This window comes from Sminthopsis crassicaudata, chromosome 1 (genome assembly GCF_048593235.1).
Source record: "Sminthopsis crassicaudata isolate SCR6 chromosome 1, ASM4859323v1, whole genome shotgun sequence".
In the NCBI taxonomy this organism is placed as follows: domain Eukaryota; kingdom Metazoa; phylum Chordata; class Mammalia; order Dasyuromorphia; family Dasyuridae; genus Sminthopsis; species Sminthopsis crassicaudata.
In genome coordinates, this window is record NC_133617.1 from 228,777,439 (window position 1) to 228,804,193 (window position 26,755).

The window sequence follows — 26,755 nt, forward strand, 5'->3', positions numbered from 1 at the left end:
ACTTCTCATTTAGTTGAAGAATGAAGAATTGTGTGAATAGATAAAAGAGTGATGACTTCACCATATCTTGAAACAGAAAGCTATAGGTACAGTGGTGTAATGGAAAAGGGAGCTGAATTTGGAATCAGAGAAACTGAATTCAAACCCTAGCTTTGATTTATTATATGTGTTATCTTGGGCAAGTCACATAATCTTTTTGAATCTCAGTTTCCCATTGTGAAGTAGTAGATGATCTCTGAGAACCCTTTCAGATTTCAATCAATGTTCCTCATATTTTGAAATTTACAAAGCAAACCCAGTTAATATACTTGCTTGAGGTTTTTCTAATAAAATATAATAATGATTTTTTTTCAAGTTTGAGAAGTTTTGTCGAGCATCTCCTCTTATCTAATCCTTTCTTTAGGTTGATGATGTTGATGAACCAGTCAATGCAGGAGAAAATAAAGTAACTAGTAAGTTCCAGTCCATAGGAGTCCAAGTGGAAGAGGAGAAATGGTGAGTAAATATCCACTAGTTTTATTATTTAGCATTTTATTTAACTGGTTCTTTAAAGATATTTTTCCCTATATAATATCTGCAAAGCAGGCAAATTTCCCCAGCTCTATAGGTCATAGAATAAGTTAGTCAGCAATTCTTATTTGGAGTGACAATGGCTGACATTCCTACCACTCCATTAATAGAATCCATTATATTGAGATGGATGATTCTGAAAAGAGATCCCCCTTCTTTTCCTGAAATAGCTGCATACTTATGCTGACATGTACACACATACATGTTGTTCCATTTGAATCCGGTCATATTCTTTTTCTCAGAACTATTCAATAACTCTTTATTACCTATTTAAGTAAAATTCAAACTCCTTATTCTGGTATACAGTGCTCTTCATATCATGGAATCATTCTAAATTTTTTAATCTTTTCTCATACTACTCCTCTCTAGATATGCCATTTTATACACATACACACACATATTTATATATCATAATCTATACATTGGCCAAATAGCTCTTCACTAAATATAACCAGGAAGATGAGCTTTCATGAGCTCATAGCTCACATAGCTATGTGATCCTGGGCAAGTCACTTAACTCTGTTTGCCTCAGTTTCCTCATCTGTAAAATGAGCTTGAGAAGCAAATGGCAAGCCATTGTAGTATTTTTGCCAAGAAAAACTCAGCTAAGGTCATGAAGAGTTGGATGTGACTGAAACAGCTCAACAACAACAAACATAATCTGAGCCATGCTTCCTATACCTTTGCTCACACTATTCTGTATATCTGGAATGCTTTCTTTTATTCTTCTTCGTATTTATTTTATTTTCTTCTTACCCCCATACCCCAAACTCTTTATAGTTAGTATCTTGATGCTTCAATTGCTCCATAATCATCTCATTGTGGGTATTCCATCTGATGTGCAGGTCACAACTCAGCCACAAATTCTTAACAACTTTCATCCATGCATTTTTATAAAGAATCCATCCAACATACTTGAGTCTTTCTTCTGTTTTTAAATATTATGTGGGGATCCATGCAGCTCTCCAGTTATCCATTTGTTATCCCTCAAACTCCCTGCTTCATCAATCTATCTTTTCTTCTTATACATTTCCTACCTTCTCCATTGTTAAGAAGTCTTACCTGTCTCTTTGGGCCCCAATCAAAAGCAACATTCTTTAAGAAGCCTCCTCTAATTCAATTAATATCAAGTCTTACCCCCATTCCAACTCCAAATAATTTCTTTTCTCCCCTCTTATGCACTTAAGGATAACTTTTATGGGTCTCTTTGTGTATATAATGTATTTCTATCTACTGTCAGTCCTGCCATGAGACAGGAACCCTCTCTCATCAAAATTTTTAACTTCATCCTTCACCTACTTCTATGTTCTGCACATAATAAATACCTGATAAGTCTTCTCTCCTCCCCCAGGCTGGAGTTAAGTGACTTGCCCAGGGTCACACAGCTAGGAAGTGTTAAGTGTCTGAGACTAGATTTGAACTTTCGTCCTCCTGAATTCAAGGATGGTGCTCTATCCACTCCGACACCTAGCTGCCCCTTGATAAGTCTTCTTAAAGTTGAAGTTAAAGAAGCCCTCTATCTTCTTCCCAGAGTATTTTCTCAGTCTAGGTACATTAAAAGATACATATCCTATACTAAATCAGACTGCTTGGGGACCAGGAGCTGAGGCAGGAAAGGTTTCCTCTGCATGCTTACAATGTGTAGACATATGCTACCCAAGAAAATCTCTCCTAAAATAAGAACTAGGAAATAGCTGTAATCTTTTCCCTTCTCTTTTGCTTCTCCACTGCCTGGGGCATTTACAAAGCAGCTGTACCCTTGGAGGAGGGTGCAGAACAGTTGCCTGGCCCCTCATAAATTCACCTAAAACATTCCATTTTACTTTGTCAGCTGGCTTCCCCCTACATGGAAAGGAAAATTCAGACTATTTGCAGAACTAGGTCTCACCAAAGAGCCATAGGTGCTAATCCTTTTTCTAAATGAAGAAAATGAAACACAGGAAGGGTTTTATTTATATAGTGGAAAAGTAATAACTCACATTTACATAGCACTTGAAGGTTTACAAAGTTTTCTTCTCACAACAAACCAAGGAGGTGAGTAATACAAGTATCAGCATCATAGAATTTAGAGTATGCTCTCCCTTGGTTTAAGAGAAGTATGTTGGATGGGATCCATCAGGGGAAATGGTGGCCATAGAGACAAATGGAAACCGAGTGAAAAGTCCAGGGCAGATGGCAGCCAGATTGGGACCAGGATAGTAACAATGTAGAGGCTACAGGAACAGTCAAGGAGGTAGGACTAAGGCAGGAGCAGCCTGGCCACTCCTGAGACCAGGGAAGTTAGCACATGAGATCCATCAGGGATGGTGAGAAGTGACAGTCAACCTAAGAATGAACACCTGCTGCATACTGGGCATTCTGCAAGGCCTTGGAGATACATGGCATAAATAAAATAGTCCTTGTCTTCCTGGAAGAGTGTGTGTGTGTGTGTGTGTGTGTGTGTGTGTGTGTGTGTGTGTGTAATGACAGAGAGAGGAGAATAACATGAATTGTTTTGATGAACAAAATAGATACAAGGTAAGGGGATGAGGGGAATCTGGGACCAGCAGTTAGGAAAAGGACAAGACAGTTAGCTCTCCATCTTACCTCCACTTCTCAGTTCCTCTTTTATGAATTGTCTTTCCCTATGAAAATTCAGAAGAACCATCTTTTTGCTTGAATTTATATCGTCAGTCCTTAACACAGTGCCTGGAACATGTTGTTTTTCAGTCATGTTCGACTATTTGTGGCCCCATTTGGGGCTTTCTTGGCAAAGAAACTGGAGTGGTTTGCCATTTCCTTCTCCAGCTCATTTTAGCTGTCCCTCTTAGCCCATAACAAGTACCTAATAAATGCTTGTTGACTGACTGTTGGAAGAAAAAGGCTGAGATACTTAAAATTTATCTTTAAACAGCTCTTGGCTATCAATGTGGACTTTGAGTCTTGGTCTCAGCCCTTCAGGAATTGTTTCATCTTCCTACCTAAGTGTGACTAACAAATTATTCCAGGATATAGCCACTAAAGAGCTCACTCAGATGAAACTAAGGAAAATGGAAGATGGCTGAGTATACAGGTGGGACAGCCCTGGGATCTGGGATATGATTTCTGATGTTGCCCTTCCACTCTTTGCAGGTAGATATTAACTCAAGCCATAGACTCTTCAGAGAATTGTTAGAAAATCACTCCCCCATAGCAGCCACTTGAGGACCATTTGAATGAAGAACTAGATCTGATGATAAGTTTAGAAACTCCTGTAAAAGAGGAAGATAACAATAATCTAACAGCTTAGACATCTCAGGATCCCAATCACTAGAAAGATGGGAAGGTGGCCCAAGATCACAGTGTTCCTACAAAACTGTGACTGAAGAAAAGAATATGAGCAACTACCAAATATGTCTAAAAATGTTACAGACAAAGAGCTTGAAGATTGGCTCAATTGCATGATTTCATTTTTTTTTAAGTGTCTGAAGAATTGTGTTTGCCTTTTTATCTATCAGTGTGGATAAAGGAGGAAGAAATCAGCAATACTTCGGGAAAAGCTTATATAGTTAGACCTGAAAGGGACCTCACAAACCATTTAATCTTTGTTACTCATTTTGCAGTATTGATGAGGAAACTGATGTTGATGAGGAAACTGATGTTGATGAGCGAGTTTAAGCAACTTGCCCAGAATCACCGACAAGAGTCAGAGGGAGGATTTGAACCCCCAATCAGCATTGTAACATAGTTACTGAAGCATAACCACTTCTCCATTTCAGATAACAGCTGACATAACAAACTAAGTAAATTCCTTTTAATCATCCTCTTTCACTGGCCTAGAATTTTTATAGCCTAAATTTTGAAAGCAGGTAGGTTCACTATCAATGTGCAGTCCTTACTAAGGGTAAGATCTAGTTCTAATTAGCCCTGGTGTTTGTTTACAGTAAATCAGATGCTGCTGATTAACAGGATGTGACTAGAGAAAGGTATGATTGGTACCTGATACACTTGGGAGAAAACAAATTATAAATGTTATTACAAAGTTGTTGTTTAAAAAAGAGAAATTAAGTATTAATAAATTAAAGGATCATTCAATTAATTACTCTTTATGATATAGATTGATATAGGTGCTCTCATTTGCTCTGTGCATGTTAAATGATCACAAGTTATAGATATTATCTAATGATCATATTTGTAGAACAAAAAGAGACCTCTCCCTCTTTTCTGGACATGTTGCCAGAGAACAAATCCTGGAAGAACTTTTGCCCTGGGACCTTCAGGTTGGTAATCATGTCTCCTGGAATATTAATTCAGGAAAGCTCCAGACATGGTTCACTTCACTCCCTCCTTTCTGTCTACACAGTTCACAGTCTGATGGCCAGAAGCCCATACCCTTCCTCCCCTAACCTGCCTCCTCCCTTTTCCAGGTCTAGACCTAAGAATTTTGTCCAAATAAACTCTACCTTTGTTCCTGGTTGGGATGTGGCAATATACTCCCTCCCTCACCATCTCCCCTCCCCATTACTCCCCCAGGTAACATTATGGACCACAGGGTCATTTCCCTATAGTGTTGTTTTCCTTATTAGAATGTAAATACCTAGGACAGGGAGATTTTTTACTTTTGTCACATAAGTACTTAATAAATGATTTTTCTTACATTTCCATTCAGTCATTTATTCATTCATTAGAAGTCATTCAGCTTTCTCAAAGATGGCTACTAGGTTGATAGATAGAATACTGGACCAAGAGTCAGAAATATCTGAGTTCAAATTTAGTCTGAGACATGATGTTAAGTCCCTTAATCTCAGTTTATCTTATTTTACTGGTGAAGGAAATGGCAAACCACTCCTGTATTTTTGCCAAGAAAACCCATGGATAGTACCGGTGTGCTGTGGTCCAGGGGGTCACAAAGAGGCAGACATGAATGAATGACCACAATAGCTATCCTGAAGAGGAAAAAAATAAGCTTACTACTATGAAAGGCTGACAGTGGAGATCTGGATCTTTCTTTCAGGAAATTTAGAAGCTCCTAAAAAGTACCACTGTAATTCAAGATTTTGAAAAACAGTGAAGCAGCTTGATCATATTGCTCTCACTAAAATATCTTTTTTTAATTTTTTAAATTAATTTTTATAATTATAACATTTTCTTTGACAGTACATATTCATAGGTAATTTTTTTTTTTTACATTATCCCTTGTACTCCCTTCTGTTCCAAATTTTTCCCCTCCTTCCCCTCCCCTAGATGGCAGGCATTCCCATACATATTAAATATCTTATAGTATATCCTAGGTACAATATATATGTGCAGAACCGAATTTTGTTGTTGTTGTTGTTGCAAAGGAAGGATTGTATTCGGAAGGTAAAAATAATCTGAGAAGAGAAACAAAACAAAACAAAACAGTGCTCACAGTTTATACTCATTTCCCAGTGTTCCTTTTCTGGATGTAGCTGATTCTGTGCATCATTGATCAATTGGAATTGGATTAGCTCTTCTTTATGTTGAAGGTATCCACTTCCATCAGAATACATCCTCATACAGTATCATTGTTGAAGTGTATAATGATCCCCTAGTTCTGCTCGTTTCACTCAGCATCAGTTGATGTAAGTCTCTCCAAGCCTCTCTGTATTCCTCCTGTTGGTCATTTCTTACAGAGCAATAATATTCCATAACATTCATATACCATAATTTACCCAACCATTCTCCAATTGATGGACATCCATTCATTTTCCAGCTTCTAGCCACTATGAAAAGGGCTGCCACAAACATTTTGGCACATACAGGTCCCTTTCCCTTCTTTAGTATTTCCTTGGGATATAAGCCCAGTAGTAGCACTGCTGGATCAAAGGGTATGCACATTTTGATAACTTTTTGGGTATCATTCCAGATTGCTCTTCAGAATGGTTGGATTCTTTCACAACTCCACCAATGATGTATCAGTGTCCCAGTTTTCCCACAGCCCCTCTAACATTCATTGTTATTTGTTCCTGTCATCTTAGCCAATCTGACAGGTGTGTAATGATACCTCAGAGTTGTCTTAATTTGCATTTCTCTGATCAATAGTGATGTGGAACACTCTTTCATATGAGTGGAAATAGTTTTAATTTCATCATCTGAAAATTGTCTGTTCATATCCTTTGACCATTTATCAATTGGAAAATGGCTTGATTTCTTATAAATTAAAGTCAATTCTCTATATATTTTGGAGATGAGGCCTTTATCAGAACCTTTAACTGTAAAAATGTTTTCCCAATTTGTTACTTCCCTTCTAATCTTGTTTGTATTAGTTTTGTTTGTGCAGAAACTTTTTAATTTGGTGTAATCAAAATGTTCTATTTTGTGATCAATAATGGTCTCTAGTTCTCCCTTGGACACAAACTCCTTCCTCCTCCATAGGTCTGAGAGGTAAACTATCCTATGTTCCTCCAATTTATTTATGATTTCGTTCTTTATGCCTAAATCTTGGACCCATTTTGATCTAATCTTAGTATGTGGTGTTAAATGTGGGTCCATGCCTAGTTTCTGCCATACTAATTTCCAGTTTTCCCAGCAGTTTTTGTCAAATAATGAATTCTTATCCCAAAATTTGGGATCTTTGGGTTTGTCAAAGATTAGATTGCTATTTTTATTCACTATCTTGCCCTGTGAACCTAACCTATTCCACTGATCAACTAGTCTATTTCTTAGCCAATACCAAATGGTTTTGGTGACTGTTGCTTTATAATATAGTTCTAGATCAGGTACAGCTAGACCACCTTCACTTAATTTTTTTTTTCATTAGTTCCCTTGAAATTCTTGACCAAATTTTGTTCTTCTAGATGAATTTTGTTGTTATTTTTTCTAGGTCAGTAAAATAGTTTTTTGGGAGTTTGATTGGTATAGCACTAAATCAATAGATTAGTTTAGGGAATATTGTCATCTTAATTATATTCGCTCGGCCTATCCAAGAGCACTCAATGTCTTTCCAATTATTTAAATCTGACTTTATTTTTGTGGCAAGTGTTTTGTAATTTTGCTCATATAATTCCTGACTCTCCTTTGGTAGATATATTCCCAAATATTTTATACTATTGACCATTATTTTGAATGGAATTTCTCTTTGTATCTCTTGCTGTTGCATTTTGTTGGTGATATATAAAAATGCTGAGGATTTATGTGGATTTATTTTGTATCCTGCAACTTTGCTAAAATTCTGAATTATTTCTAATAGCTTTTTAGCAGAGTCTTTGGGGTTCTCTAAGTATACCATCTTGTCATCTGCAATGAGTGATAGTTTGATTTCCTCATTTCCTACACTAATTCCTTGAATCTCTTTCTCGGCTCTTATTGCCAAGGCTAGCGTTTCTAGTACTATATTGAATAGTAATGGTGATAGTGGGCAACCTTGTTTCACTCCTGATCTTACAGGGAAAGGTTCTAGTTTGTCACCATTACATATGATGTTTACTGACGGTTTTAAATATATGCTCGTTATTATTTTAAGGAATAGTCCATTTATTCCTATACTCTCAAGTGTTTTTAGTAGGAATGGATGTTGGATTTTATCAAATGCTTTTTCTGCATCTATTGAGATGATCATATGGTTTTTATTAATTTGATTATTAATATGGTCAATTATACTAATAGTTTTCCTAATATTAAACCATCACTAAAATAATTTTTAATGAAAACAAAAAGGATTTGCATACTGTTGGTAAAAAAAATTTATTTTGTTTTATCTTTATCTCATCCTTTAAAATTTTATTTTAGTGTATGTTTTATAATGTACTTATTAGTTCAGCGGCACACATATATGGTGATAAAGACTGGACCTGGGATTACATTGGTAGAGAGACTTGGTAGGTAAGTCTCTTCAAGCAGATTGCCACTTTCTTTGCAATTTAAAAGTTTTAGGAAGTTGCTTTGTTTCAGAGATCATACTTGAATCCAAGTCTCCCTGACTCCAAGGCCAGCTCTCTATTTACTATGCTACTCACTGCCTCTAGGAGCACAACTGAATTATTTATAAATAAATATATAGACACTGGGAATGTGTGCTCAAAAATTTATGTTAGGTGGCAAGTCAAAAAAAATTTAGAGACCACTGGGTTAGAACATTTTAAAGTAAATTTAGATTATTGTCTAAACCAGCCATATGTATGTGTATATATATATATGTATGTATATGCACATATACATCTCTCTCTCTCTCTCTCTATATATATATATATATGTGGATGTACACAGTGTATACATGTATGTGTAGATATGATATGCATACATATATACATATACATACAATGCATCTATGTATGTATAATTTAATTTGATATTACATATAATTTATTTCATTAGACAGGTCCCAATTACATGTAAAAAAATTAAACTTTTTTTTTTAACATTTTGAGTTCCAAATTCTCTTCTTCTCCCCAACTCTCCCCCTTCCTTAAGAAACTAAATAATTTGATATTGATTTTATACACGTGAGGATACACAAAACATTTATTTCCATATTCCATGTTGCAAAAGAAAGTGCAAAGAAAAGGAAAACAGAGAAAATAAAAAATGTATCCTTTAATCTGCACTCAATGAGTTCAACTGTTTTCTTTCTGGAGGTAGACAGCATTTTTTATCCCAGGTCTTCTCAGCCATTTATTGTTACCCATGTTTCTTTAATTCAGTGTTTAGGGAAATGCTTTGAAATCTGAAATACCTCAAGGCATAATAGATTCTGCAAGAGGAAATTTCATTATTTTTCATGTCTGCAATGTCATCTTAAGTTTTCTTTCTGAAATAATTCCTTCCCACCAGGGAAGTAAAAAGTTGAGGAAACTGGCTGCACAACCATGCATTTTATAGTTAAGCAAATGTAACAGGCTTCATATATATATATATATATATTTCTACTGCTATCAGCATAACACACTACTAGTAGAAGCAATTTTTAAAGAATCAATGGGATGGGGCTGGCCCATCTGCCTAAAAGACTGCTAAACATTGCATTATTTTTGCTTATTATTTAACAGAAACCAAAAAGCTTCTAATAAGCATTTTTATTGTATAATTAAAAGGTCACTTAGATGTTAGAAAAAGGATATAACTTTCTAGAGATTTATCCTTATTGCTGAGTTCCTCATAACTATAAAATGAGGTCCTTCAAGAGTTATTTTGACTCTTCCCTCCTTAGTTAATCAGTCTTAAGACAAATGAACACCTTGAAACTGGTATTGATGTCTGTTTTACTCCTAGACAAATATAACCAATCTATTATCTTAAAATACACAGGGGAGATTTCCTATTTAATTTGGTGAGGGCAGGTAAATTGAGAGCCCTATACAATTCTCAGTCAGTTGTGAGCTTTGTCTATCCAAATCAACAGAGGTTAGCTACTTTGGCCTTACTTAATGGCTATTATAAGGTTTGGATTTTGGTTTGTTTGTTTGTTAATTGCCTGATGGTAAAGTGGACAGGACTATAATTTTTGCCCAGTATGTCAAATAGCTATCCATCAAACACCTCCCCAAATCAACTTACTGATAAAAGACTGCATACAAACATTTATTAGCAACAAGAATTTGTCGATTAACAACACAGAGGTACTCATTATCTCTTTTTGAAGCTTGCACATTTTGGGAACTGAAACAAATATAGGCAAAGCTACTTAAATCTTTATCTACTAAAGGCCTAAACTTGTAAACAGAGAGCATTCTTCCTAATTCTAAACCAAACAAAGGGAAATTCTATTAAGTATTGGGAACAGAATACCAGGTTTAAAAAAAAAAAAATCAACACTGGTAAACTGGCTGGATAGAAAGAAAAAGTTGGAGAAGTGAAATTCAATTCTTACAAAATATACATGTCTCCATGAACTCTTGAACACCATGAAAAGTTGGGCTCTATTGGGTTCTATTCTCCTAGGCTACACTCCCAATGTAGGACAATGGGGTGCAGCTTCTTAAAGGTTCTATTTTTGCTGTCATTATGAAATTGTGCCATTGATATAGCAAATGTATGTGGGAAAGTTCAGAAACAAGCTAGCTGGTTTTAAAAGAAACATTCACTTTTCACCAAACATCTTACATAAGTCCAGAATAGATATTTTGCATGTTTTCTTGGGCCTGTGGCCCTGGGCAAAACTGGGTTTTTCTGATTTCCAAACTTTCTGTTTTCATCCTCTTACCAGGTTTATTATAAGTATACTGTATGCTCTAAGACTGTCTCCTAGAGGCTTCCATTTCCTTGTTCCTCTCATTCATTCAATAAATAATTATTATCTAAAATTCAACATAAACTCCTTAAGAGTTTTGTTTGTTTAAGTTCTTGTTTCTGGCTTTGTCTTTGGATCTCTTGTTTCTGACGTGGTACCCAGTAGGCACTTAAAATATTTAAAAATGTACACAGTCTAAACTCTCAGAGATCTTATTATCTAATAAGGGCAAAGAAACACATACAAATACACACTAAGGTAGGTCAACAAACCAACAAAAGAGGGAGAGAAGTAGCCCAACAGGCAGCCATCCTGGTGTGAGTGTGTCCTAAGAGTTCTGTACTCCATGGTAGTAATTATCACCATCTCCTCCTCTTCTCTTTTTCCTTCTCTTTTTATAGCATATTTGTGTATAAGTTGCTTTGCCTTTATTAGAACATAAGATCTCTGAGAGTTTGGACCATATACATTTTTCGTCTTATTTTTAATACCCAATATGCTCCCTCCACCCCCTCCAGCACCAGTAGGTACATTTATAAACAATCATTAAACATTTTAATTGCCTACTGGGTACCAAGTCAGAAATAGGAGATCCAAAGTCTAAGAGCGCACTGTATACCTGTAGTAAAGTTGGTGAGGATGCCATTATACCTTTCTCTAAGTGATGAACGGACAAACGCTCAAGACCAAGCATAGAGCACCAGGGCAGTCTGCTAGAAACTCCCTGATAAGTTGATATGATTAACTGCTTTTTGAGCCCAGTCATTCAAATAGGTCACAATCCATCTCATTATAGTATCTTCTAGGCCACATCTTTCCACCTTCCCCAAAAGGATGTATGAGTTATTTATCAAGTGCTGACTTAAAGTCTGAGACAACTTTATTTAGCACATTCTCCTCGTCTATAAGTTTAGTGACACGGTCAAAAAGGGAAGGACGGTTTGCCTGACATGATTTATTTTTTATTAAGTTTTGTGATCAATTGCTTTCTTTTCTAGATGTTCGTTAACCATTAATGATCCAGGCTAGGATTTTCTCAGGAACTGAAGTCATACTCATTGGTATTTAATGCCCAGATTTTGTTCTTTACACTTTTTTGAAAATTGCTATGTTTGCCTTCCTCCAGTCCTATCATACTCTCCAGAACTTTTTCCATATTCCTGACAATGGCTCATTGATCACCTCTTCGAATTTTTTTAGTTCCCAAGGATATAGTTCATTTTGACCTGAATTCATTAAAAGCAACTAGATGCTGTCTTAATGCCTCATTACTTATCTTGGGGATCAACTTCCTGTTGGTCATTTTTGTTCTGTAATTTCCAGGGCAAAGGTCATTCTCAGCTGAGAGAACAAGCAAAATAAGATTCCAATAGCCTGACCTTTTTCTTGTCAGTTATCATCCCATCCACTCCCAAACAGCTGCTCTATTCCTTCTCCTGTCCCTTCTCTTTCTTCACAATATTACTTTTAAAGTCTTTTATTTATTTATTCATTTATTGGCCTTAGCTTCCCTACTAGTCTCAGTGCATGCTGAATTTTTTTTTTGAGCAATTTTATTTTATTTTATTTTTACTTTTTATATTATAGGCTTTTTATTTTCAAAGTATATGCAAAGATAGTTTTCAACGTTCATCCCTGCAAAACCTTGTGTTCCAAATTTTTTTCTCCCTTCCTTCCCCCCACCCTCTTCCCTGGAAAGCAAGCAATCCAATATATGCTAAACATATGCAATTCTGTATATATTTCCATCTTGATCATGCTGCAGAAGAAAAATTAGATCAAAAAGAAAATAAAATGAAAAAAGAAAAGAAAAGCAAGCAAACAACAACAAAAAAAGGTGAAAATACTTTGTTGTGATCCACACTCAGTCCTCACAATCCTCTATCTGGGTGCAGATGGCTTTCTCCATCACAAGTTTATTGGAATTGGCATGAATCACCTCATTGTTGAAAAGAGCTACTTCTATCAGAATTGATCACATATAATCCTGTCATTGCTGTGTACAGTGTTCTTTTGGTTCTACTCACTTCACTTAGCGTCAGTTCATGCAAGTGTTCCAGGCCTTTCTGAATTTTTGCTGAATTTTAGTGATCTTGATATTTTTCATATAAGACCATATTATATTACATTCTCTGTTACTTACTCTTGAGTCCATATTCTGTACATAATTTATCACTAAGTTGGTTAGTGAGTTCCTATGCATTAGGTCTGTTTTTTATAACAATTATTTTTTCTTCTCTTTTGAATTGTTTTTCTTTGAGTCACTCTTGAGTTTCCTATCACATATGGACTGACTTACCCTGCAGAATTTTACTCCATAGAATCTCACCTAGGAAAAAAAAAAAAATCTCACCTAGATTCTCTAAACCTTCTGAAACCTATTGTCTTCTTCTTATTATTGTTATTATTATTATAGCTTTTTCTTTACAAAACATATGTATGGGTAATTTTTCAACATTGACCCTTGCAAAACCTTCTGTTCCAAAATTTCCCCTCTTTCCCTCCATCCCCTCCCCTAGATGGCAGGTAGTCCCATACATGTTAAATATGTTAAAGTATATGTTAAATAAAATATATGTATACATATTTACATAGTTATCTTGTGGCACAAGAAAGATCAGATCCAGAAAGAAGGTGTTAAAAAAAAAAAACCGGAGAAGGAAAACAAAAATGGAAGCAAACAATAACAGAAAGAGTGGAAATGCTGTGTTGTGATCCACACTCATGAAATCTAGTTTCCCTAAATCTTATCTGCATAACAGTCCATGCTTGGATTTTCTTCCTTCTTTCACAGATTATCAAAGGCAGTGGTCACCTTTTCACAGTATTATAAAATGCTTAGCACAGTGCCTTGCTCTTAGTAGGCACTTTATAAATGCTTATTCTCTTCCATTCCTCCTTCTTATCATTTCCATTCAGTAGCTAGTTTTTTCAGATCCGTTTATATTTGTTACTTGTTCGTTCTTCCACCTTTGAAAGGATTACATTATGATTATGGAAGTCATGAAGATAATGGGTACTCAGCTTTTATCAGAGAAAAAGCTCCAGCAGATGACTGTATAATTGAATTTTCCTGTTACTATTATACCATACCTCTATGATTAACTTCCCTGTGATTTCCACTGGGAATATGAATTCCCAAATTCCTCATCTATTACTTCTTTTTGTCCAAGTGATCTGGAGAATATTCCGTTGTCAAAATCAGTTCAGCTCCTCAAATTATTAATCTTTCCCCAAATGCTCTCTACTATGAGTCCTTTTCCTAGTTCTGAGATTTATTCCAGGCAAAGGTTTCCTCGCTCCACATCTCAATAGCATCCATGTGATTGGATTGCCTCCTTGCTTTAGGATCTCTCATTCTTATTGCTTCTTGTTTAAACTTTAGCACTTTGTATATTAAGGCCATGGGTTACATTACTGATTTTTTTTCCTCAGAAAATATATTATCTCCTGTGAATTTCTGGGGATCCTAATTATTATTCCTCCTTCATTGTTGCTACTCTCTAGTGTATCCAACTTCTTAGCCAGCTGTTCACTTCCCAGATGTATTTCTCTTCTGTACCCCTTGCCTTACCTTGTGAGTAAAACACAATCTGTGCCTCGATAGTCTTCAATGACTTGCCTAAAATTTGTAATCTTTAGCAATATTCTCTGTTATGTTTTAGGATACATTCCCTTGGGAAGACAGCAGACCTCTCTATTATTATCAGGTTGACAAATACCTGCCTCAGGACCTCTGATCAGGGAGTAACAAATCACTAAAACTTTTCTTTTTTTCTAATCTGTCCATGGACTGTCTCTTATCTGGTAGTTTCTGGGGTTCTACATTATCCTTCCTGGGATGTCAAGCAGTTGCTTCCTCATAGCATCCACCTCTCCTTCCTTCAGACTCACATTTATTTTTTTCAAATTCCAAGCACATAGTTATCCTTTTTCTTGTTTCCCTCCTCTGAATTATCATATTCTACTCTCTAACTCGTGACAAACGCTATTTTCTCTCCACCACTTTTCCCTTTTGAAGCCCTATTTATTATTTTCAGGAAAGCTTCATTTTCTCTTTTAACCTAGAGTGTGAAAACACATTTCATCTGCTTAAGTATTCCCTCCACTTAGGTAGCCTCTCCCTCAAAGTTTAAGTAAAAGGTGACTTTTCTAAGCAATCATAGCAGATAGTCTTCTAAAAAAAAAATTGACTAGCCTTATAGTGATGAGTCTCTCTAAACTTAGGTCCTTTGATCTAAGCAATGTATTCAAAGCCTTTCCAGTATGGTAGAGCTTGTTCTACATTGACATAACCATTAAGAACCTAAGCCCAGCCTCATACTGTGATAAAACACAATAGTAGGACAATATGTACCTATACAAATTGGCTCTTAACTAGGGATCTAAGTGAATGTACTAGATTCTCTATATAGAAAGAGCAGACTGTAAAAACAAAAATTGCTTCAAAAAATGCCTTCATAGGTTCTGCTCTATGGAGGTGCACAGGAGGAACCAGAGTCATTCTTAAAGGGTTAGGTTGTACAAATCCTGCCATGTGATACTCCCTCCACTTTCTTCTATTTTGATACAGAGCATGTGGGCAGAATCAGACTGTGCAAATTGGGTTTAAAATTTAAACTTTATTGATCCCCATTGGGATTATTGATGATATCTTCTTAATGGGGTATGGAAGATTATCTTTGTTCTGGATGCTCATTATATCACAAAGAGGGAGAGTGATTGATTGATTATAGGTGGGAGGAATGATTGATCCTTTTGCAGGTAGGATAGATCTCAGTTGTTCTCTAGGATATGCCCTTTAAAAGGGAACAGAAATCTGGGGAGGCTTTTTCTTAGAGATGTACATGGGAAAAAGGATACATACAAAGAGCAGACTTGGGTCCTAAGGGAACACCCCAGAAAACCTGTAGCCTCAGATATGACAACCATGGGGAGGCAGTGGAAGAGCAGCTAACGATATCTTTAAAGAGGCAACAGCCAATGAAGAAATTCCTGAACCAAGATGGAACCAGAGCCAAGAGAGCAACAAGAGCCATGAAGTGGAAGCAAAAATGCAAGCCTTTGTCTTCTGTTAGTACTGTAAGTTAAAAGGGATTGGCTTCTTAACAATAACCAAGTTACCCTTTAAGGAATTTCAGTTTTAAAGTAGTACAATAAATCTCAAAGATTGTATAGGTCCACAAGGGAGATGAGACTCACTAAAAGAGAAAGAATTTTGATTGTTTATAAGTCTGGGGGTGTCCTTTCTGTTCTGCAATTTTGTTTGGTGAAATAAAACTTGTATATTTGATGTATTATTAGACAGAATGCTTACATTGGAGCTGCAGGTATATTTACCTTTCTTATAGAGCCCAAGACACAAACTATATTCTAATGTTCCCAAGGGAGAACTTGAGTGGGGGCAAAAGCCAGAGCATGTTTTTTGAAAATTTCCCAAGCACTGAACCAGGTTTTTATAACCCAAGAATTCGCTTCTGAGTCATATATATATATATTACATATATGTGAATAAAATCAATTTAAAATGAACTTTCAAAAGAATAGCCATAAAGGGATAGTCTGACTATACTATTTAATATCCAAGGACAATCTCACTCTTTTGGGAAGAAGATTAGAGGAAAGCAAGCTTTTGCCTGTTACATTGGATCCCAGGAAAGACTGTCTGTTTTCACCTAATAATAGCTTATCCATGTAATCTTTTATCTCCCTAACAATCTTTTAAGAGCTTTCATCATTAATACTTAAGTTAATCATTTTCAGCCTCTGAGTTGGATCTTCTTTGTTTTGGATGCATTAGTGTCACTGTTCTTACAACTAGGCAGAGTTTATTGAACACAAATAACAAGCCGTAAGGAAGGACTTTTTTCCCCTTTTAGGGAATGTTAAGTACTACAGTTGTCAAATTATTGTCATTATTAGTAGTGATACAATATGGTTCCTAATGCACTTTCTCTCAACAGTAGAACTTAGGTTAGCTGTTAGAATGTTAGTAGCTAAAAAGTCCAATTTGAGGATAGTACAAAAAATCTAATAGATCTTAGTTTGAATTCTGTTCCTTACCAGTGGTAGATAATCAGGGAAGAGATTTTCAATGTCTACCCTCCACCTTCTCCAATCAGAGGAAGGGAAGGGCTCTTGGGGTAGAGGATGCTGAAGAAGTGAGAGTTTTAGAGATGATTTTATCTTGCATAATGATGAGTTTCTAGAGATCATGAAGTCCAGAAAAGCTTTGTGACCATGAGTAAGTTTGATGCCTTGACATCATAGTTGCTTAAAAAAAAAAAAAAAAAAAAAAAATTGTTGAATTTAGATTCCTCTGAGCCTCAGTTTCTTAATCTATTAAATTTGAGGTTAGTAAAACTTGTGCCTCCAACTTTTTCTGGTTGCTAGAAAGAACTCTAGAAATGTGGGTTATTTTTCAAGAGTTTCTTTTCAACAGTAAGCTTTGAAAGGTTTGCAGTAGTCAAAGCCCCTTCTTTGTTAGCATAAAAGCTTCAGACCTAGCCTCATACCTCACCAGTCCATGCTCTAGTACCCACCCTTGTTGTTATAATCAACAAAATAGTTCTTTTCTTTGCCAAGTTTTCAATAGCATGACCTTGTCCTAATAGTTCGTTGCAGTACACACCAGTTTTCAGGGTGTGGTATTCTTCTTGTTTCAGATTTCAAAAGTCTAAAACTTGGCATATTCAGTGATATTCCCACATGCATATTTTTCTTTCCTCTTTCCTTTCTCCCTCCCTTTTAAAGCAACTATAGTTTGAGGAAATCAAGATCACAACCTGATTCAGCATTAGAAACATCCCCAAAAAAGAGCACAGAGAGCCCCTCTGACATTAGTTATAAAGTATATATCTCCTAGTTAGCCTGGGTATGACCCAACCCTTTAGTTCTGTGCTAAAGAATGGGTTCTTTCTCAGTAGGCTACTCGTTCATGGTTGCTTTGTTGAATTTACCAGCAAAAGTTTCTATAGTGATCAGTTTTTAACAATGTTAGCACCTGCCTGGGAGGGATTAAAAGCATACTGCCAACATACTCTGAGCCACTTGAAAGCCTGGCATTTGTCATTTCTCATCTCTCATCTCTCCCCTCTCCTTATTAAATACCTGAATTAAAATTCCTTCAAATTGAGGAAAGCCGTATAGACAAATCCTACTCTACTTTTTTTCTTGAAACAAAAGCCTGGGAGAAGGATGATAAAGAGTATTTGAAATAAGCACAAAAGTCTGATGAGAAAGTATTTAAGAATGAACCAGTAGGAAAAATGATAGTCACATATGAAAAAAGTTTGGGAGTAAGAATTCCTCTATATCCAATTTCTTCCTTCTGCTGTTTCTGTGCTACTTTTATTGTGTTCTTCATAAGATGATAGAGTTAGAAGGAAATTTAGAGACACCCACATCCTGCATCCCTCATTTTGCAATCCAGGAAATTGACTCCCAAAGAGTTGAAGGGATTTTGCCAAATTCTCTCCAGTAGGCACAGCTGGCAGTGTTGAGATGGGCACCAAGGTCCTCCGACTCCAGAACCAGCTTTCTTTTCACTGCATCACTTCCCTGGGTGACATGATTAAGCATTATACCTATGTTTCTTCCTGTTTGGCCCACTTTAATTTAGAAGCTGATCTACTAACAAAGAATGGCCTTGTTTCAGGGAATTTTCATTCACAGTTGTTGATAGCCTTTTACTTCCTTGCTTTAAAATAAGAGGGGGATCTTGAGTTTTGACATGTGCCCCAAAGTGAGCCATTTTCACAAATGCATCAATTCTGGGGGTGGCAGATTCAGAACCCAGCCATGGCAGAAGGCTTAGTGAAACTTTTCTAAAGGCTCTCACAAACAAAGAACTGCATAGGTCTAGCATTCCTCTCATTGAAGGCAGATTGAATCCTGAAAAGCTACCATTATGTGAAAGAGAAAGAGACCAAAGATAACCAGCAGCCTGGAGATTCAAAATCCGATAGCTAAGTTAGTCTATTACCTGGGTTTATGACATGAATCTTGAAGCTGTGTGGGTGAATGAATACCTTGCAGGTACAAGGCACACATGTCAATGATGTTAAATGTTTTTAGCTTTGTCCACAATCTGTTTTGTTTCCCCAGCTGCACTCAACTTTAGCAGAAGCAGCCGAGGGCAAGAAGCAAAAGTGGGGCTAGAACACAGACAGGGTTGGAATGATTAGAAATGGCTTTACAATTTAGCATCTGTATGTTCATTTGTAACCTGTAGCACAGAAGGAAAGAGAAAAAGGCTTCTCATGAGAAACGTAAGCTCATTTCGTAAAGGGAAGCCGAAGCACCAGCCTCAGCAGAGATGCATGCTAATGATTGACCCCAACAGCCGTAGCTATTTAGAACAGACTCGGCATTGTGTTCCAGACTGGTTTATCCAGTCTGTGGTTTCATGGTTTTCTGCACCTTAGGCCAGATATCTGCTGGTAGTTTGCAGAAGTTGTAATGATTACACCTTGTGCCTTTGGGGTATGGAGGAGTGAGAAAAAGAAGCCCTAGATCTGGGAAAAGTAGTTGTAGAAGTATTGATCCCAAAGCATGGGGGAAGAAGGGTACTTGGGGAAATGGAGGGTCACCGACACAGAGAGTAACAGACTTTTTCTCAAGAGCCCAATCTCTTTGTCCCAGGGTGTACCTAAGAATGCCAGTTGTTCCTCTCTCAGACGAGGATATTGTAACTTGAAAGGTATTGAATGTTTTGTAGAGCGGAACATTCTTTGAAAGCTATGGTAGAGAAAAATACTTTCTTAAGGAACTAAGTTGACAGGAACAAGGCAAATTGGAAAGGTCTGCCTGGGTTCAAAGGCTCAGCCTTTAATCCCTAGCCATTTTAATTTCACTTAACTTTTATTTCTTTCTGGGTGACTTAACCGTAAACTTCTATTAATCTATTGCCAAGTCATTCTTCTTGAGATAGTAAATATATTTATAGGGTCCTTGGCCAAGACCAATCTGTCAGGAATGTTGGTAGTATGAAGGTTTTTTTTTAATATAGATAAAACAAAAGGATATGAAACTAGGTCATTCTATTTTATATGTGGCATGGAGTCAGTCTTTGGCAGCCTTTGCTAGTACTGAAAACAATAAGGGACTAGTACTCGTGAAAGTTTTGAAATGTAATGCCTCTAGCAATACATCATCTTGGTAAGTCAAGCTTCATGTTTGCACAGTTGGAATTTTGTATGACTGGGATAGCTCTTAACCGTAGCATTGTCTTCCCTTTTACACCTGAATGAGGTGGGAGAGACCAGTGAACATTAGGAGATAACTGACAGTATTTTGGGAATGAATCCAAAGAAGGTAGTGCAGAAGGTAGCCTTTCTTCCTTAGAGAAATATCAGGCTATGTTTGAAGTGTAGAAACTTTGAACAAAACTGGTCTTTTAAAAAAATTATTTAATAATCCTTTATTTTTTCCAATTATATGTAAAGATAGTTTTCAACCTTCACTTTTTCAAGATTTTGAATTCCAAATGTCTTTCCTTCCTCCCTTCATTACCTCCCTCCTCCCCAAGACAGCAATCTGACATAGGTTATATATGTACAATCATTTTAAACATATTTTCATATTAGTCATATTGTGAAAGAAAATTCAGAATAAAAGGGAAAAACCATGAGAATGAAAAAGCAAACCCCAAAAAGGTGAAAACACCCTTCTTCCATATTCAGTATCCATTGTTCCTTCTCTGGATGCAGATGGCATTTTCTATCCCAAGTCTATTGGAAGTGTCTTGGATTGATGTATTGCTGAGAAGAGCTGAGTCCATCATAGTTGCTTATCACATAATCTTGCTGTTACTTCTGGTTCTGCTCACTTCACTCAGCATGAGTTCATAAAACAGGTCTTTCTTTCACCATAGTGACATGCTGTCTATATCATGACTTCATACTTTCATACAAGCTGATTCCTGACTGTTACTGTTAAATAGTTTAAAATGTACACAGTTTGACTGATCTGTTTATATGAAATTAGACTGAAGCATAGGCTTACTCATTCATATTCTTCTTCTTCATGTTTGAGCACCATATTTGTTCTCTGATACAAAAAATATAACTATTTAAAATGCTGTTATTCTCCCATTTTTGTTGCATGCATGTCCATCTTAGAACACCATAATATGGAAAGAATCAAAGTTATGGATGACTCAGAGATCCATGGAGAAACACATAAGGGTGTGTGTGTGTGTGTGACAGTTACAATGTGTTTCTAGTGATGGTCTAGGCTCCAGAGACGATGAACAAGATTTTTATTTATTGCACGACTAGTGATTTCATTGGTTTAAGGAACTGAGAGATAAGAAACTCAACCTCTTTACTGCAAATTATAATCTTAGAGAGTTGCCTGGGGGCACTGAAAGCATAAGTGAATGGCCCTGAGTCACATGAACTCTATGTCAGAGGAGTCTTTGTCACAAAATGGAGACTGGCTCCCTAAGCAACATACCAATTTCAACTCTAAGTGAAAGGGATATATATTATTGAGAAAATGAGTAATCAGAAAAAGCCTGAGTTTTGTCCTAGTATCCACAAAATGAAAAAAGACCTCCAGGAAGTGTTCTATCACATTGTGATATATATATATATATATATATATATACATATACATACAAATATAAATATACACACACATATAATATATATATATATATATATTCATATTCCCTATAGAATATCTGTAGGAGAATAGGGACAAGATGAAAAAGAGTGAAGTGTATTGTAACCTGCACTGATGAAGGAAAGGACCCATTGAAGGAAATATAAGGACTGACATAAATCACTGCAGGGTAAGCAGCCACAGGAAACACAATGTTTATGTTCTTAGAAATAGGAGTGTATAAAGTTTGCTGAGGTTGTATTCTTAATCTATCCAGCTTCTAGGACAATGCATCTCTGTAGCTCTGAGAATAACCATTGCTCCTTTATATGAATAGGGACAATAATAAATTTATGATAGACCAATTCAGTTCACCCAATGTGGATTAAATGCCTACTACATCCAGAGCCCAAAAGTTATATAGTAAAGTAGTTAGGGAGTCAGCCAGGAATTCAATTCAATTCATTAAATATTTGAGCTCTACTATGTGTCAGGCACTGTGCTAATCACTAGGGATATGAAAAGAGGCAAAAAACACTCTTCATATAACTTGAAATTTAATAAGAGACCTGGCTTCTAGTTCCATCTTTGACCCAAGCTCTTTGTGTAAACCTGGAAAAGTCACTTAATCACTAGGACTTTTAAGATGCAAAGAAGGTTCTAACCTACATTGGTAAAGGGAATTTTCCTACCTGATAGCTGCCTGTACCAATGAAATCCCAAGACTTATCTCTATACCAGTCCCTAATTATTCAGGGAGGGCTATATAGAGTGTTCAAGAGAACTAGTAGGGCTGCTCATCTGCCTTTGGTGTCCATCTCTCACCTGTGACTCCAAGAAGGAACAGCATCCTTAATGATCACAGCCCTGTAAACTGATTCAGCAGACAAGCTGAACGAATTTAAGCCTAACCAATAGGACTCAAATTGTTAGTGACTTAGGGGGATGTCTACCCCAAGCATATAAAGACTTCCCCCCAAATAAATGTTGAGAATAATTTGTTCTAATGGCCATGAAAATGGCTGAAGCAAGCCCTGTAGAGCATTTAGATGCTAAGGTATAGATCTTATACCATTGCCAGTGGTCTTCACTTGTTTTGTCACTGTATTTCAATGACTCTGGAAGAGTCATTAAATTATAAATTAAATCTAATTCATATACAAGTCATCACCCCATAATATTATTGGTCTTTGTCAAAAATAAGTGACAAATAACTATTCAGACTACTGTGCTGTTGTTATTATTTGACCTTCATTCTTGAAAAGGACCATGATATGTAAGTGAATTGGATTTAAGTGTAAGAGAGCTGTACAAGGTCACCTGTCTCAGTTAAATCTAATTCATGCCCAAGTTAAGACATCACTCCGGGGGCAGCTAGGTGGCACAGTGGATAGAGCACCAGCCCTGAATTCAGGAGGACCTGAGTTCAAATCTGTTCTCAGACACTTAACACTTCCTAGCTGTGTGACCCTGGGCAAGTCACTTAACCCCAGCCTCAGAAAAAAAAAAAAAAGACATCACTCCGTAATGTCATTGGTCCTCGTCAAAAATGAAGGACAAACAGCAACTATTCGGGATACTATGCTAGGGCTCTGGAGAAGATACAAAGTTTAGATAATACTACATTCCTGCCCTCAAAGATCATGTTCAGTCATTTTAGTTGTGTCTGACTCTTAGGGGCCACCCTATTTGGGGTTTTCTTGGCAAAGATACTGAGTTCATTTTAATTGTTTCACTAATTGGATCAGTGCTATTTTATTTGTAGATTGGTAATTTTTTATATATTTTTAAATTGTCAATATAGTCCAACAACCATTTAACTGAGCTTTTTATGAGCAAGTTATTCTACTAGGTTCTGGCAAGATTAGCAAAAGTGCTGTACTGTGAAGCAGTCATGAGTCATGGAAATTAGAACTAGAAAAAACTTTAGAGATGTTTTAATTCCACACTTTCATTTTATTATTTTTTATTTATTAATTTTATAATTATAACTTTTTTGACAGTGCATATGCATGAGTAAATTTTTTTTACAACATTATCCCTTGTATTCATTTTTCCAAAATTTCCCCTCCCTCCTTCTACTCCCTCCCCTAGATAACAGGTAATCCCATACATATTAAATGTGTTACAGTATATCCTAGATAAAATATATGTGTGTAAAACCAAATTTCTTGTTGCACGGTAAGAATTGGATTCTGAAGGTATAAGTAACCTGGGTAGAAAGAGAATAAACACTTTCATTTTAAAGATGAAGAAAGTAAACTTTAAAGAAATAAAGTGACTTATCTAGTCACACAGTTATTTAAGAACTCTTTCCATGACCACTGTATCACACTAATTTTCAGTTTAGATCAAATTGGAATAACAATGAAACATTTGTGAAAAATCAACAGGCAAATGATCTATAGGATAAAATGACAATATTGCCATTTTTCATTTGGCAAAATACTACTTTTGTACTAGAAGTCAATTAAAAGAAGTGATGGCTACTGCAGGAAAAGGAAATAGGAACAAATGAGGAAAAAGCTTATCAATTAGGGTTTGAATCAAAGGAGATTATAGAGCTATAAAGCCAGCCACACCTCTCCATTCACACCCTACTGCTAATGTACTGCGCCAGAGGGGGGAGGGGAAGAAACACCTCTTGTGGTTTTTTTGTGCCCCATTATTTTACAGTACTTTCCTATGCAAATTTTAAAGAGCAGAAGCTTGAACAACTTTTAGTTTGGCAACAAACATTTATTAAATACTTATTATAAAGCAAGTAGGTGCTGCAATGGCTAAAACACTAGTACTGGAGTCAGGAGAACGTGAATTCAAATCTGACTTCACACACATGACACTTACTAGCTGTGTAATCCTAAGTGAGTCACTTAACCCCAAATGCCTTACAAAAAGACCAAACCAAATCAAAGTATTTATTACAGGTTGTCTCAAATTCTTAGTGACATTGTCAGCTTCTAGAACTAAGACTTTGGGAATATTCTATGTCCAAGGCACTATGCTAAGCACCAAGAATATAAAGAAAGGCATTCATATAACCACTATGTAAATTGATGGAACTCTTCTAAAAAGGCGAAGAACATATTCAGTATCAATATCAATTAATAGGTACTGAATTTGATATGTTCCAAAGTCTGACGTGAGCAACTAGGTGGCACAGTGGATAAAGTACCTAAGTTCCCTGCAGTCAGGAAAACTCAGTTCAAATTTAGCCTCAGATATGTCCTAGCTGTGTAACTCTGAGCAAGTCAGTTCACCCTGTTTGCCTCAGTTTCCCCATCTGTAAAATGAGCTGGAAAAGGAAATGGCAAGCCATTCTATATCTTTGCCAAGAAAACCCCAAATGGGATCATACACAGTCAGACACTGAAATAACTAAATAACAATCAACAATTGGGAGTAATTTCAGAAGAAGGAAGATCCCTTTCTAATTCCAGCAGTGTGGGAGGATGGGGAAAACCTCTTGAGAAGGTAAGCTTTGAACTGATCCTTGAACAAGGACATTCTGGACACAAAACAGCCCATGAAGTGTGATGTTCAAGGAACAGCAAGGTCAGTGTAACTGGACAGTGTCTGTAGTCTATGGAATGGTATAAGTGAAAACAGACCTGAGGTAGAAAGCAGTCAGGTTATAAAAGACTTTAAAAGGCAAACAGAGGACTTTCTATTTAATCTTGAAGGCAATAGGAAATCGCTGGGGTTTATTGAGTAGGGAGGTGACGTGGTGAGACTGGTCAGATCACTTCATTGAAAATCAAAAGGCTATTCCAAGTACTCTGATACTGCCATGCAAATTTCACTTAGTTTATTTCTAAGAAGCTGTAGGTTTACCTTTCAGAGTATCCTTCACTGGAGAAAACAGTCCTTGGGTCTTTTCTTTGCATATGAAAGAAGGCTCAGAGCAAAGTTTATTTTAAAAAATTGTTTTTTAAGGGCATCTCATTGTTGATGAAATTTCATTATACCTCTTTGGAGTCAGACAAGTATCAAATCTCTGATGAGCTGGGAAGTTGTTGTGAAAGCCCAGCAATCTCCAAAGGAAGACCCCTGGCTGACCAGTTGGGAGCCAGTATTGGGAATAAAAATATCATTTCACTCAAGTAGTATTTATTAAGTCAGGCAGTATACCAAGCAGATTGAACAAGCCTACCCACTGTCTTCCAGAATTGAATCCTAGTTCCTGACCTACCACCCTGTCCTACCCCCACCCTACTCACTTTTTTTTCTTTTTAGAAAATTTTAGGAATTTATTTTCAATAATTTATCATAAACTTAAAAGGGAATCCTGAAATCAAAGCTAGACACCAAAAGTGCTTTTGGTATATATACTAAGCTAAAACATACTATACTAGTAATGTGTCTAAACCTAACCATAAACACTTTAAAAAAATTCATTGAAATAATGCTATTATTTTATTTTGTTTTTGTTTTTGTTTTGGACTTGTGATTTCATTGGTGAATGGAAGCTCCTGGTGAGGAAGCTCTCTCCATCAATGCAAACTTCACACTCCTCTGCAACTGATAGATGTAAAGAGTTGTTTGATACATTGTCTAGGGTCACAGTCAGTTTGTGTCAGAGGCAGAAATTAAATCCACATATTCCTGACATTAAGACCAGCTCTCTATTCTACCATGCTACCTCTCTTACTTCTTTTGGTGTTTAATTTTTAATCTAATTACAATAGAAAAATAAAAGCCCTAAAATCTTAGTTATTCTTCTTTTGGGACAAAATATTCCTTTTCTTGTGGAAATTTTTATATATCAGAATCTTTTAGGTAAAAAAAAAAAGGCAGATTTAAGAAGGAAAAAAGGGGTTAAGCATTAAAGTGTAGAGAGCATATCCAGAACAAAGAAAGATGGGTAAATTTTAGTCACTGGTTTATTTTATTATGCTCAAACTAACTCATCCTTTTATCTTACCTCTGCTCTTTAAGATCGACATGATCTTAACTGTAAAAATGATTTAAATATGTTAAAATAATTAAGAGAAACAAAATCACATTTTAAAAGGAACACTCAAATCACCCATCATGCTTTGTCACAGAAGCTGTCTGAATGAACCAAAACACTGCCAATGTCACGACTGCTTCAAGTTTAATGAAAATTGATTCCTCTAGCTAGAAATAGTGACTCTAACAGGTGTGCCTGCTTTTTTTATTTAAATTTAAATCCTTCAGATTGTGGGAAGACCAGAGGAAAAGGATTAGTAATTTTTTCCCTTAAAACATAGACTTTATTTTAGAACCCTAACTTTAAAAATATGAAAATATAATTAGATTTCATGTAAAGTAGCTGAAGAACCCCAACTTCTCAGGTAAAATATTAATTTGACTGACAAAAGGCTGATAAAATTCTCATCCATTTGCCCTCTTTAAAACACCAAAACCAAAAAAATACCTGGCATAATTATTTGTCATAAAATTTCTAGG

General features: G+C 36.2%; 1 protein-coding gene across 19 annotated transcripts in view; it reads left to right on the plus strand.

Annotated features, from left to right (window-relative positions):
* The window catches only part of DLGAP1 (DLG associated protein 1), a 1,106,389-nt gene that overhangs the window by 1,020,488 nt on the left and 59,146 nt on the right, over nt 1-26,755 (plus strand). For all 19 annotated transcript variants that reach the window (XM_074275757.1, XM_074275759.1, XM_074275733.1 and 16 more), the window contains one exon: nt 404-495. In XM_074275757.1, the coding sequence (XP_074131858.1) occupies nt 404-495 (92 nt within the window). The remainder of the gene's footprint in view (nt 1-403; nt 496-26,755) is intronic.